Genomic DNA, 15130 nt, shown 5'->3' with positions numbered 1-15130 from the left:
CCTGCTGCTTCATTACTCGTTAAAAGGGGCGTCACCAGTTCTTTTTAGGGGCTCAAGATCCGCCAATGATGATAATCTCCGTTCTCTCTGCTGAGCACGCACACGCGCGCGCACACAATATTAAACAGCGCTCTTTATTCTGTTTGGCCCACTCCTAATACGTCCTGTGTGTCCGAGCGCGCGTGTGTATGCGCGCGCATGAGTGTGTCCGCGTGCGCTCGTGCGTGTGTGTGTGGCCAGCCAGTCAGTGAGTCATGGATATTGGGTTGATGTTGCAAAATAAGTCTAACATTTATAATAATATAAGCAATGTGATATTCAAACTGTTGACTTCTTGTACTTCTACTTTCAGTTTTCGAGTAAAACAAAAAAAACAACTTGCAACACTTAAGTGCAAAACTTTTGAATACTTTAGTACTTTTACTTAAGGATGATGCTTAAAGTACAGTTCAACTTTTACTTTTACTCAAATCTGAGTCTCTAGTACTAGTACTACTAGCCTAAATGTCTATCCATTAGTCACTTAAACATTCCAATGGTTCTTTGAGTTTCATGTTAAAATAGAAATGTTTTTAAATGGTTTTAAATGTATCCAATAATTTATCTATTTCTGAGTTAAGTCAAAATTTAGTAAAAAGTGGAACAATTATTTTACTTTGTATCTCAGATTGGTCCACACTTCCATACTGACTTGAGTCAACTTAAAGATTTTAGTAAAAAAATGAGCTGCAACTGAAACTCCTCCTTGGAGTCCTCACATGATGTCCCTAGACTCAGAGTTAGAATGATGTGTCACCCTGGAGCTGTGACTAAATTAATCTTTTCATTCATTATTGGACACAGATATGTAGATGACGTTACAGCTCTAGAGTGGCACTACTGTCTAACTGCCTGCCTGTTAATAGCAAAGAGATTATAAATTTGAATCTCATCAACATCATAGCCCTAAATGTCCAGGAGTCTGAGAATTGGAAGTTCTCCCCCCTGTAATAGTGGTGGTCTGTGCATGTCTACTGATAGAAATTAATAGTAAACAAATTTAGTTTATATTTAGGCAATATTTAACATTTTAAATATTTCAAAAAATGTGAGTTTTAAATAAACTAAATTAGGGCTTATTTGTATTTTCATGATCATAATTCAGAAACTATTGTACATATTTTGTTAACCATTTGATTCAGCACATTGTTGGCACAGGGCCATGTTTGTAGGGCCTGTGAAACTGATGTTAATTATGACAGTTATGTAGTTATTAAAGTGAAATGTTGTGGGCTTGAATACAGTGTCTTAGGTATTTTGTTTAATTTTGGTGTTATTTTATTATTTTAATGCAATAATATTCTGTTTTCTTATTAAGTTGTATTATTTAAAAGAACACAGACGGGTGTGCACTTTGGTTTTTAATAAAACATTTATTTCAGTTTGCAGAATTCATAAAAAACAAAAACCACAGCCTGAAGGTTGTTTGTAGATGATGAGTCACAAATGCAGTTATGAACAGTTAGTGTACGGTAAGGCAACATGCAGAGCTTCTGTAGAACAACACATTCATTTCTTTCATTCATCTCATTCAGTGTTCAGAAGCAGATGAACTATTAGCAGTACTGAAGCAGGCTGTTTAGTAATTAATCAGACGAGTAGCTCCAGGAGCAAAACTAAAACTGTATTTTAAACAACAAACAAGGCTTACACACAATGCTGAGCATTGTCGACCCAGATGAATAGCATCGCTTGTTTTAGGGCAGCGATAACAGACTGAGCCTATCATTATCAGGTTTTACACACTCTCGCTATTGTTTCCTGTCTACTTTTGTTTTCTGTGTGTTCATAAAATCACTTTTTTCTGTGAGCACATTAGCTGTGTTCAAATGCAAAGTTATGATAGGGCTTATAACTGGAATGCTGCTGTACTTTCTTTCATAATCGTACTGATAAGTCTGATTTCACGCTTCTTTATTGTTGGGTTTTAGGCACTAGTACATTGGGTTAGTAAGACAAAAGGATAAACACAGTTGTGAGCACACAAGTACACACTAGTACAGAACTAAAACATCAGGAATGTATTAGATATAAGCTTAAGCATGATTTCCATCTTTGTGTGTGGTCTGTATATTTGTATATTTATAAGTATAAAGGACAGAACACTAAGGACCAGTTTCCTGGACAGAGATTAAGCCTGGTCTTAGACTACACAGCATTTTTTTTTTTTTTATTGATAGAAAAATATATTCCAAATATATAAAATCCAGTTTCCTGGACAGGGATTAAATCTAGTCATAGGCTATATTTTTCTTTCAATGAAAAATCTAAATATTTAAAATGCTGTGTAGTCGAAGACCAGGCTTAATCCTTATCTATGAAACAGACCTCAAAAGAGTAGGTTAATTAAGGTCAGGCTGATTTTAAGACGTATTTGGGCCTGGGTGGGACAGGAATCTGATAAAGGCGGAGGCCTAAGAACTATTTAAAAGGCTTGGAGACGTTGATGGTATGTTGTAACCGTAGCTTTCAAGATCTCTAATGGACTGATGACAAAAGGGAGGAGATCTTAGCAGGCAGAGAGGTGGAGGGTGCATTCAATCAATATAAAATGCAATGAGAGATGGAAAATGAGTGTGTTTGTGTCTGTGTGGACATTTGCCTGAAGAAAGACACTGTCAAAACTTTAACCATAAAGCTAAAAGCACTATGTCTCCGAAACACCATCCAGTAATCCAGTAATACTACATATATAGAGCATATTAAACCCTGTCTTTCGAGTCATGTTAAAAAGCGTAAGAACACACGATGGGCTCTGCTGTAGGAGGGGTCAAAATACAAAATACAGGCAATGGTAGGATGTGGACAGCAGCTAACATGGACGCTTCTATTGAACAACCAGCAGGCCATGGGTAGAAGCAACAGTCCTGTAAAAAGGGGGTAGAAACAAAAAGAAAATCATTAGTGTGTTTTATGTGCTTTATTCTTCACTGTGGTTTTCTACTAATATCTGGTTCAGTTGTTCTAATTTTTAGCTCTTCATTCATTGTCTAGATCTCCAGTCCTCTCTTACCTATTGTCCTGCCTCTGTAGCCTTCTCTGCTGTTCCTTCAGTCTTGGTTTCTGCCTGTGGGGAGAGAGACAGAGATCAGTCATCATCAAATGATGAGTTACACTCTCATATAAGACCCAAAAGCCTCCTTACAACCAGGTACACTTTAAGCAAAAAGGAATACAAAAAGTCAAATGGACTAAAAGTAGTGTTCCATCATAGAGACAAATATCTATTTAAGACTCAAGAAAAAACAATCTTTGTTTTTACTCAGGAGCTTTTGGAGAACTATGTTTTAACATGGTATGCATATAAAATAAATTTGAGTTCTTTTAATAGAGAGTATATTGCACTTTTACATGTCAAGAGTTTACTTTTACTCAGTTACATTAATCTCTGTTCCTCCTGTTATATTTAAAAGCAATTCGATGCACCTTTTTGTTGCTTTATCCAGACCCTTGTGAAAAGGAGGTATACTTAAGAGCATTAAAGTATGTTCAAATTAGGTAAAGAATACTAAAAGTACATTTTTAATTTAATATACATTATGAAAATGCACATATAAATATCTCTGTATTTCCATAAAATGTATGTTTAAGCCATGCTTTAAATTATACCTTGTGTTGAAAGTACTGTAATACTGTATATATAGTGGCATTAAATACTGTTTAAAGTGTAATTTAGTGTTTTTTTTTCCAGCAGCATTGCAGAAGGTGTACACAATATATGCATCAATACGCAAATTAGTACATTTATAAAATCCTTAAAGTGTATTGAAAAAGCTGTTTAAAAACACATACTTTTATGTTGTGTTTAAATATAGCTCAATTACAATTTAAATATACTTAGGTTGCCATAAGTTGTTCCAAAATAGAACATTTAGTATGTATTTAAGTTGTATTTTAATTTTAAAAATTATGTACTTTTCCATGTTAAGTATATTTAAAAAAATGTACTTAAATACATTTTTCTTTTACTTTTCTTTTTGTTTGACCAATCAAATGCATTGACCAATCAAAGTATTTACTTTGAAAACTTTCTCAAGTAATATTTCAAATGACCACTTTTACATTTTACTAAGTAATAAATAGTTATAGTTCTGTTTTAGGTTCTGCTACTGTACCCAGTTTTATTACCTAGGTTTTCTCTATGGTACGATTCTAACTCTCCGTTATCACATTGATACTAGATGAAGTTTAACACTTGGAGGAAAATGCTATCAATTCTGTAACAGAGCTAGGCTAGGTAGTATCGAATAGGATTGGCATGATACCACTTTAGGTTGTTGTTTCTTTTCACTTAGTGTACCTGACTGTAAGGAAGCAATATGAATGCCATCATGTTTAAGCCCATAATGTTACAAAGTCCATTGGCAGTTTGGCGTGAGTTGGATGCAAATGCCTGAAGCTGGCTGTAAAAAAACATTTGAAATATGAGTTAAAATGAAGAAGGCAGCAAGCTTTAAATGCAAAATACTTAAATACTTAAGTATTTAAATAAAAATTCACCAACCAGCCATAACATTAGCATTAGTACCACCTGACTAATATTAAGTAGGTCTCCCTTGTGCCAGCACATCAGATCAGACCATTCAAATTATATAGGTATCATGAAGGTGTTCTCTGTTATCTGGCACCAAGTCTTTAGCTACTGTATAGTTAGTCCTTTAATTTCTCTATGTATCAAATAATTACTTTTGTCTTGTTGAACCTCAGTCCATATCCAAATATTAGACTTTACCCCCTAAGACTAAACATTTGTGGCACTCCTGGCAAAAAAAAAACTGCCCTAAACTTTTTTAATGTTTTGTATTTTTTATGCTTGATTGCATGTAACCTGATAACATTTTTTCTTAATTTTGTGCAGACAATTAATAGTAGGCTGACAAACTGCACCTCAAAAACAAACATAGCCGGATTCCAGCCATGCTAAAACAGGGCTTTCAACAGTGCTGTCAAGACTCTGTCTAATAAACTGCCTGTGGTTAGTTACCTTTGTCCAAGTGTTTCTGCCAGGCCAGACTGTGAACTCAGACTGGGTGCTTGGGAGACACGAGGGGAATTGTAAAAAGCTCCTTGTTGCTTCATGAGTGAAGTCATCCGACTATACTTATCTCATTTTATTGAGAAAAAAAAAACTATCATTTGCTTTTCATTGCTCAGCGGCCTTGTACAAATCCTTGCCAAATTTCTTAGTAGCATATTTTGTCCCATAGTTTTTGCCATTCTCCATGCAAGCTAAAGAATGCAGCACTGACCTGTGAGATATGTGTGCACGTTCTGCCCGAGCCCGACCTGACCCGACCCACCCCATACACTTTTTGAGCACGAGCCTGAATTAAACTCCACTTTTTTTAGTAAGTAGAGTATTAACCCTTGTGTGGTGTTCGGGTCTGTGGGACCCAATTTCATTTTTCATCAAATGATACTAAAACAATATTTTTTCTAACTCAAACTCATTGGCATTGGCTCATTTTTTGTGAAAAACATATATCAAAACACATTTTCGATAAACACACAATGTACACCACCCACCCCCCCTAACCATTTATATTACACACAGTATGTTTGGTCAAGGGCTAATAAACATTGCTTCATTTGTAAATTTGAAACTAAAAAAATTTTTTTTACTCATATCTTGAGTTAAATTCATTTTCTTTTACATTTTATTAAAAAAATAATAAAAGAGTAGCACTTTTTGAAAGAAATGTAACATAAGAAAGGTAAAGGGCTAATATTAACCATGTAAGCTGTTTATATTGCTTGCAATTTAGGTGAAGCAAGCATGTGTAAAGCATTTTAATGTAAAATTGCTTAATTTTGCTGAATTAAATACAAGTAACAAAGTAATTGAGTAACAAAAATATGAACACCACACAAGGGTTAAAACTGAGCCTTTAAAAACATTTTCGGGCTGTTTGAATGAGCGAAATCTGTTCAGAATGATGTTTATTTACCATTGCAACACTGAATAGACCTATTATTTAATAAAAATGTTTATTAAGAACAGATGAACAATGCGCACAATGATCTACAGGCCTAAACCATGGTAAATTAGGCTACAAGAATGATCTCTGAATGCCGTTCCTCTAATCTAATATAATTTAATATGTTTGTATATATTTGTTACTTTGCTGTATTGTGATTATCACAATACAGCTTTATGTAAAATAAAAAAGCAATTAAAAACAGATGCCTACGTCACAGATTATTTTCTTGAGCCTGACCCATCAAGTTTGTGCAGAGAATCTAAGCTCTACCTCATTCACAAGATAGCACCTTACAACTTACACAGGTGTGGGCTTTCTCCAGCCATCACTTTAATGATCATGAAGTGTTACCCAGCTAACAATTATTAGCTAGTAGAACAATTTTTAAACATTACAGTTAACAATTTTAGAATGATTTTTCTTAACTTTCCTGGAACATTCTTTTTGTAATGTTACAGGCAAACCTTCCAGGAACCTTTTTAAAATGTTGCTAAACATTCTGATAAAGTTTTCTGTTAGCCGGGTACTCACTGCTATCCCTTAATTTTTGGCATGTCAGTGTAAGTTCTTTTAAAGCATGAATGAAATGGTTTTATGTGTATTAAGATGGGTATTAGAGCAAGCATAACACCATGCTAAATGTTTCAGTTTATGCTAGCACCTCAGTGTTCAGCTTTTCCTCCTGTTCATATACATATATGAAGAAAACAACATTATTATGAATATCAAAGCCTTCATAAACCAATAAAGGGAAACATAAATGCAAATTTAAGATTAACACACGTTTAAAGAATTATAGTAATTATGTGTGTCTTTACCGGGTTTACCAGTCCAGTAGATGCTACCACACTCTCCAGACCCTCCACGGTCTTCTCCGATATCTGATTGGCTCCGGCTACTGCTGTTTCTCCCACAAGATTCGCCTGCTCAGTCGACTTCTGGGCAGCTAGAGACAGGGGATATTTTTTTTGGTCAGGATTCAAAACTAGAATAAAATGTTTGATTGTGTAAAAATGCTGCTTTAAGTAGTTTTACTCACCTGTGTTCACACTTGAAACCACATTCTCCTTTGTCTTTGTACCTATAAAAAAGGGGAAAACGAAAATCAAAGCTTGTCAATCAGTATGACCAATATAACCAGCTAGACCAGGCTCATTAACCAACATGACCACTGAGCTGATTGACCAGCATGATCAGCTAGACCAAGACAATCAAGCAGAATAACCCACATCACCAAGCTCTTCAATTAGCGTCACCAGCAAGACCAAAATCCCCAAGCTTGTCAATCAGCATGACAGGCAAGACCAGTCTGTTTAACCAGCATGATCAAGATGGTCAACCAGCAAGACACTACACCATATATGTTGGTCAAGAGCTGATTAACCAGATAGTTTCTAGAATAGGGTGTGTTTTTGCCAGGATGACCAGCTTTTTAACCCTGTTGACCAGTTCAGAGCTGTATTCTTCAGTAGGGGGTTTTGAAGGATCAGATTTGTATGTTCTTCTCCTCTGGGCTGGCTTACAAATTAGTGTTCAGGAGAGAAAGATCAGTTACACTTTTTTCCCAGCAGTTCAGAAGTTGAAAACCTGAACAGAACCAGAGTCAAATTTAAAACTATATTTTCCTTAAACTATATAAATAATTCCTTCTAATAGTGATGAACTGTTCTGTATATTTTCTCTCTGATACAAACACAAACCTTTCAATGTTAAGGGTGCGCAAATGCTTCTAAATGTGATAATTATACTATATTGATTTTAGAAGGTCAGATTTGATTACAATCAATTATACCACAGTTATTTCAGACCTTATTTCAGAGGCAATATGACTGGCTGATATTGGATATGAGTGCCAATATCTTCTGCTAGTATGGACTGTAAGTATCAGACAGCCTTGTTTGCTGAACTGCCAGTCATAGGAATGAACATCAATTCTGTCAAAAAGAAGGAATTTAAAAATTACTGTGACAACATACCCTACAGAAGGTTTGTTTTTACACACCAACAAATGTAGATCACTGCTTTAATGTGTGGCCTGTTTCTGTGTTCAAATCTGTTATCACAAAACCCTGCTTGATGGTTAAAGTGGTTCAAAAGCTGCTCATCCAGGCAAAAAAATCATAAGTTATGCTGGGAAGCTAGCTGATAAACTAACTCTTGACCAGCTGAGACTGCATAATAACAACAATATTCAAAATGGTCAACTGGTCAAAATTAAATGCTTTTACTGATTTCAAACTCAAAGAAACCAAGCCTCCACTGTATATGTAGTTAATATAGCTTTAGTATGGCTACTAATGCACACCATTAATATTTTTGAGTTAGATCTTCTGAGCACAGTCAAAAAAAAAAACCTCAAATATGCAGTAAGCACTGCCAACACGCTTCAACAATTTGTATGGTTTAAAGGCATTTCTTTGGTCATCTAGATGACCACTTTACCACATTCTTAAAGTTTTTACCATACTCTAAATGTACTGTTTTCCACACATTCTTCACTAATGTCCACATGCCATCCACAAGGGTCACATTTATCTTCTTCACACATTCCTTAATACAGCCACACAATCTTAATGGTTTTTATATTGTGCCAGAAGGTCACATGCATCTTGCACTGATCCACTTATTGGAATGTCTGTCATCTTTCATTTTCTGCACTTTAACCCTGTACTGCTCTGTCCGTGTCTGTCATGTTCTGCCTCAGTGTTTTTACTGCCCTCCTGTTTATTTGTTTATTTACATTTCCTAAGCACACAGCCTGTGTCTGTGTTTTCCTTGTCTCCACCCATGTCTTCAGTACTCTTACCTGTGCTTCATCTGTAGCTCCGCCCCCTTGTTACCTTTCCGCAGGTGTTCCCTGTCTTCTTTCAGGCCTTGTGTGTATTAATTGCCCTGTGTTTTCTGTTTTAATTTTGTTTTTATTAAGTGCATTCCTTGTTTTTTTATGTTTTGGTTTATTTCTCTTTATTTCTGGTCCTTTGTTTGTTTTCTTGTTCATATTTTCTATAAATATTTGCATTTGCATCTGCTCTTTGCGTCCTTCCCTGCTGCAACTCGGACATGGACATATATTATTTTCAAAAAGGTCAGATTTACTGATACAAACAAATGACAAACCATTAAACTAAATCAGATTTGGGTTGTTCTTTTTTTAGATGCAGGGTCAAAGGTAAATTTAGAATTGATTTTACTCATTAAACACACGCAATAGGTGGTGTTTACTATATCACTTGCATTTGTTATTTAATAATGATAAGAGCAGACTTGATTAGTATTCCCAGCTTAGGTGCCACATTGGCTGTTTTTCTGTTATATGGTTCTTACATCCTTTCCTGTGAGCTATATTTTTAACTGTCCATAAAAAAACATTCAAATGCTGCGTCCCAACTGCATACTACACACTTATTCTACAAAATACATACTATATACTAATCTTAGTAGTGTGGGGATTAGCAAGTTAATACATACACTATTAAGGTATTATCATGTTTTATAACAACAGGAAGTGATTAAGCGTTGCTATGCTAACTGTAAGTTCCTGAGCTGTGGCACCACTGCACTTATGTTATTGTCTGTCTAATATTGTTTCAGACACGAGTGGCTCCTCCATTTCCATTTCCCATTGCATTGTGGGATAACAGTGTCCAGTATTGTAACCACAAATAAAGAACAATGTTCTGAGTATACATTGTGCATAGGTGTGTATATTTTATATATACTTCAAATACTTCAAAAGCTAGTTAGCATTAGTAATTAGTACACAATTGGGACATGGTCAATAGTTTTGATTAGCACAGAGATCTTATCTCTAAACACAATTATGAGACGAGAAATGAAAAAATATCAGGTTTCCAATTTGATCAACTTTCAAAAGGATAACTGAACAAAGAGGAAAAACTCACAAACAGCTGCAGAGCTAAAGAGCAGTGAATGGGACTATTTTTAACAAATATTTCCGAATTATACTAAAATAATAATAAGAAAAGCATAAAAAATATGGTGACATTTGAGATTTCATGAAATGCTCTACAAAACCCACTCTGAGCAGAATTCCCTGGCATCACAAACATGTTCTACTGTCACGCCATCAGCCAGCAGAACAAGCCTGAGCTCTGATCCCACTGCTACATGAACCAAAACACACACACACAGGCACGCACTGAACTACACACTTGCTCCTCCAGTGAAGCCTTGTACTTGTTCTGCAGCACAATGAGCTGATTTACCATCAAAACATGGACATTCCAGAGAGCCTGGAGACTGCAGGAGACGAACACAGCATCCCAGGCCTTTGTGCAGCTGACGGTGTGATCGGCAGACAGGAACCATGTTACCTCAGCCTAGACCGCTGGAGCACAACAGCATGATGTCACTTCTAAAGCCCTCCGAGGCCTCATTAAATCAGATGACACAACACTGTGAGGCAGAGCCCACCTAGCAGATTAAATGGAAGGGGCAGTGCCTTTCTAAATATAGTTAGCTGTGAGATTAATCATGAGGACTTTTCATAACCAGTGTTTGAAAAGAAGTAGTACCTTACAGGTGGCACCTTATGTTCTTATAGGGAAGTTCATTCTGCACCCCTTTCTGCTACAATTGTGGGCAGTTATTTCCAGTAACTTAAAATATTAACTTAAATATTAACTTAACTTAAAATAATTTTGCAAATGGAAAGAAACCAAACTACTTGCATCTTAAAATGACCACTGCAAAAGAAAGGCAACCATTCAAATGCAAAAACTATTAATGAAATTTACAATATTACCATTTTTTGTGTATATGATTTTATAGGTGTTGAATTGTTATTTTGACAACTCAAGTCACACTGAATTCGTTTTCATGTTCCTGAAACTTTCTCTGAGGTGACTTTCACTTTGTTATATGTTGTTTCATCATTCTGGAGTAAAGATTAAAGATGTGTAATTGTTGGTCATGAAGGGATTCACATGGTCAGCAACAGTCAAATAATCTGGTACAAACCAGAAGAAAGTACGCCAAGAAAACATTCTTACCACTTTACACCACCTTAACCAGTCTAGACTGTTGAAACAGGGCAGGTTGGGCCCATGGATTCATGCCATTTGCACCATTTTTTACTATTTTCCAGAACTAGAACTTGTTGTTTTAGAAGAATAAGCAAGCAAAAACAAAAACATGTTTATCTTGCATAATAATCCATATGATACAAAATGTTCATGTGTTAATGAGATTTTATCAAATATTTAAAATGTGTCTTAATGTGCTGAAACAGAAATTGACCTTCAGTTTTGAGTATTTTGATCTTTTCCACATATACAGACTGGAGTGTGGTCTCGTGCGACTGGAAATAACAAGATTGAAGAGACTTGCCCATAAGGACTTTGGTTTACCTCACAACTGCCATAATATTTTTAAACCTCCTCTGCTCACAATATTCTCAAACCCAGTCCTGCTCTGCACAGTTAGTGCATTTTCAACTAATCAGCTCTTAAACAATCTCCTTCAGAGTTGCAGGGCTGTGTTAAAGCAGGAATCACTGAACTGTGGAGGGCTAAGGAGCGACAGGACCAGGAATAAGACACACTGGACTGGCCAGAGCCGATGTGCTCCGAGTGAGAACTGCCCACATAAACAGTGTGGGTGTGAGGAGCCCATGTGACAGAAGCAGGCCGTGTCCTGGATGGACCACTGAATGTGACCGATGCACTCCGAGGTGTCACTGTCCAATCCAATTAGATAGATTTGCCTCTGGTAGAACATTAATGCTTCACTATAAAGCTTCATTTTAGGATCTACAAAAGGAGAATATCATAAAATATATTGTTTAAAGTGAGCATCTTGTATGCTTGAGTGACATATTCAGTACACTTAAAAAATAAAGATGTTTTAAAAGTTCCTTTGACTCTGAGCTGATTAGTTGATTAGTTCACAACATCGTCAAACCCAGAGCAGGACAGCAGGGCAGCTAACTTCAGTCATGTGACTCTACAGTGTCAAACCAATCAACAAACCCAACTAAATATAACTTTATTTTTTGCAAATAATTGACATAATATATATATGGGGGGTGGGGGGTGGGGGGGTTAAGGCCCATTATTTAAAATTTTATATTATTTATTATTTTAGAATTATATAGTATCGCTCCAAAAACCATTAGAAGAACTGAGAACTATATGCTGCATGGTCAGTGTAACATTTATCAAGTACATTTTCTGACATATAAAGATAAATTCTAAAATACAAAATTTTATGTAAAACTAAGTAGGTTAGGTATAGTAAAAAAAGAAATGGTTTTGAAATTTGAAATTGTTTTTCCCATTTTTATTTTTTACGTTTCCGCCCCCACAATCTAAATTGCAGGGAAAGTTCTCTAATTTTGCATACTGTAATATAAGAATAGATTATATGATCAAATTGAGGGATACAATCTAAAAATCAAGTAAATATTAAATTGTATTCCTTTCATTTTTACTATACCACATAGGGAAAAAGTGAAATATTGAAGTTTATGCTTTTTTTTGCCTCAAATAGTCAGAAACTTTAACTGAAAAATGTTATAATGATGCTGCAAAACATTTTGCTCATTTTGAATTCATCATAGTTATTATGATATAGTCAAAATTTACAAATTGAGAAAGTATTTAAATATAATCACCCATTCACTTTGCAGTGGTTCATATAATCTTAAAGTGGACATACACATTCAAAAGGAAGTAATGAAGTTTAAAAAGCAAGGTTATAAGTTTAAAATACACCTTTAGAATAAGCCAGGAAGAAAGAAAGATGGATACTTGTATGAGATGAGGTGTATCCATCTTAAGCCTCTGTCAATGTTTAGATCATGAAATGGTCTGGTCACTGTCCTGGCCTTTCAGGTGTGCAATTGATTGCATCAGTCCCTGCCTCCCCACCCACTGCGGTCACTGCGAGTGCAGACAGAGCCACAGGGATGGACAGGGCGAGCAGGATGAAATGATGGGGTGGTGGGGGGTATGTCAGGGGATGTGTAGTCAAGTGTAAGGGTGCCTTTCAAACACCACTGTTCATAGTTTAAAGGTGCTCATTCTGATAAATGTTGCTGATAAACGTAGTAGATAAAGCAGTCCGGCAGGCAGGTGGCAGACAGAGGTTAGTGTACAGATCCTCCAGCACTGCTGCTCACATCAGGACCACAATCTGATAACACACAGCTCTGAACTCTGATAATCAGGTTTCCTCTTCCCAGGCTGGGCTGATAGATGGAAAAGAATTGGCTTCCTTCCTGTTGTTTTCAGGTTAAAAATAGGCCTTAACTCTGGATTTAGAAACACTTTTTGATGGATTGTGGAATTTTGCACTTCTGTTGTTAGAAATTATGTGGCATTGTAGTATTTACTTTTTTTTCTATTGTTTTAGAAGGAGAATATTTTTATTTTATTTTAATGCTAAGAAGATTATTTTTTTTATTATTTTAACAAATATTGACAACAAATTGAATATATTTCAAATTAAGTTAATAAAAACAGCAGTTATTACAATACAAAAACTTGTAATTTTGCTAATAAATACATATAAAAAAATTATTAAATCCATTTAGACTACAAGCATATTATATATATACAATGCCTCTGGTCTAAAACCAGTAAACAAATCCAATCTGACATTTCCTGCTACTGTAGAACTGCAGAATTCAGTACTTACCCACATACATGACCCCTTCTTTGGTTTTGGCAGCGGCCTCCTCCACCCCAGCCTTGGTCTTCTCGGCTGCTGCCACCACTCCCTCCTTAGCGATGGAGAATCCCTTCTTCAGAACGTCCATCCTGAGCTCTGGGCTGGGTTGTGTCCTTCTCTGCCTGTGCTGTGTGTCTTACAGCTGGTCACTCAAGCTGAGTGTGTGTGTGTCTGCCTGTTTGCTGGGCTTCTGGCTGGTGTGTGTGTGTGGGGCTGAGTCTCTCTTATGAAAGTGGGCTGGGCGATCAGACAGATTGAGACACACACTTAACAAGGAGAGCAGTGGAACAGATGACACACAGTGAGAGAGGGAGAAAAAGAGAGAGAGAGGGGGAGAGAGCAAAGGGGGTAAAACAAGTGGGTGAAAGAGAGGAATGTAAAGAAAAAAAGAGAGTTACACAATAGGTCAAAGACAAACACTTTATCTTTTTTAGTGTAATGTATCATATCTTAATTGATTTAATTGATGTTCATATTTATAGAGGACAGTTAAAGCCTGGTGACCCATCACAGTAACAGAGGCAGCACTGCCTTGTTCATCAACTGATAGCTCTGGATAATTATTTTGCACACTAATCCACACTAATGCTGGAACACCACATGTACCACCTACAGTGTAAACATTTTTTACAAGCTTTTCCCAATTACATTCAAAGTATTTTACTTTAAAGTTAGTCTTTAATGTTTTTTTTATGTTTTTTTATGTTTTGATGAGGTGTTCTTCATTATTTTTGGTATCACCATCATACTGGAAAAGAGAGTTTTATATATGCTTTTTTTAAGCCTTTAGGGTTCATCAAATATCTTTTTGAGATTATTTTAAAATATGTAGATTTAAATAAATTGAATGTGTTTTTTGCAGTTTATAGTTTGTATATGAACAGTTATTTTACATATAAAGATGTTTTTATGTTTAACAGGCAATTCACATATTTGAAACAATTTTCAGGGGTGTTTTAAACTTGGGCTGACAGTATTTTTGTGAGAAATGATAACTAACCATTAATATTTTCTGGAACCCCTGCTGCAGTTTTTTTTTTTTTTCATTTATTTTTTTAACACTATAGATTATATAACACATGTGTATATTAAACAAAACAAAATAATAATAATAATAATATGGAAATGTAGATGTAGAATTCAGAGACAGATTCTCCTCTACTCATCAAAAAAATATATATTGGTTAACACAGTCTTGCATATTCATGAGCTTCACTCCCCAATGAGTACAGAGCTGCACAGATCAGAGAACAGATCTATCTCTATTTTACAGGCAATTCACATATTTTAAATAATTTTCAGGGGTGTTTTAAACTTGGGCTTTTTGATCTAACAGTATTTTTTGTGAGAAATTACTGTAAAATTGATAACTAACCGTACATATTTTCGAACCCCTGCTGCAGGTTTTTTTTTTTCAT

General features: G+C 35.6%; 1 protein-coding gene across 2 annotated transcripts; it reads right to left on the bottom strand.

The window, feature by feature from the left end:
• Positions 1-1392: 1392 nt before the first annotated feature.
• sncga (synuclein, gamma a) lies at positions 1393-13962 on the bottom strand. 2 transcript variants are annotated; one of them, XM_007258765.4, is made up of 5 exons: positions 13680-13954; positions 7060-7101; positions 6839-6966; positions 3053-3106; positions 1393-2906 (listed from the first exon to the last, which is right to left on the bottom strand). In XM_007258765.4, exons 1-4 carry the CDS (start codon positions 13798-13800, stop codon positions 3053-3055), a joined length of 345 nt encoding a protein of 114 aa, XP_007258827.3. In that variant the 5' UTR covers positions 13801-13954; the 3' UTR covers positions 1393-2906. The 2 variants fall into 2 exon arrangements, with proteins under 2 accessions (XP_007258827.3, XP_049337572.1); XM_049481615.1 differs by lacking the exons at positions 1393-2906; positions 3053-3106 and adding an exon at positions 3132-6702 and having other exon boundaries at positions 13680-13962.
• Positions 13963-15130: the final 1168 nt, after the last annotated feature.

The sequence above is a fragment of the Astyanax mexicanus genome, chromosome 7 (assembly GCF_023375975.1).
Source record: "Astyanax mexicanus isolate ESR-SI-001 chromosome 7, AstMex3_surface, whole genome shotgun sequence".
Taxonomy (NCBI): Eukaryota; Metazoa; Chordata; class Actinopteri; order Characiformes; family Acestrorhamphidae; genus Astyanax; species Astyanax mexicanus.
The sequence above is the reverse complement of the archived record's forward strand: the minus strand, read 5'-3'. Positions and strand labels throughout refer to the sequence as shown.

What these genes read in the sequence shown, in the direction of transcription:
- sncga (XM_007258765.4), bottom strand. Translation starts at nt 13,800, where the DNA reads ATGGACGTTCTGAAGAAGGGATTCTCCATCGCTAAGGAGGGAGTGGTG. An exon ending in AGAAGGGGTCATGTATGTGG is followed by an intron (nt 7,102 to 13,679) that starts GTAAGTACTGAA and finishes CCTTTTTTATAG; the next exon opens with GTACAAAGACAAAGGAGAAT. An exon ending in GGTTTCAAGTGTGAACACAG is followed by an intron (nt 6,967 to 7,059) that starts GTGAGTAAAACT and finishes CCCTGTCTCTAG; the next exon opens with CTGCCCAGAAGTCGACTGAG.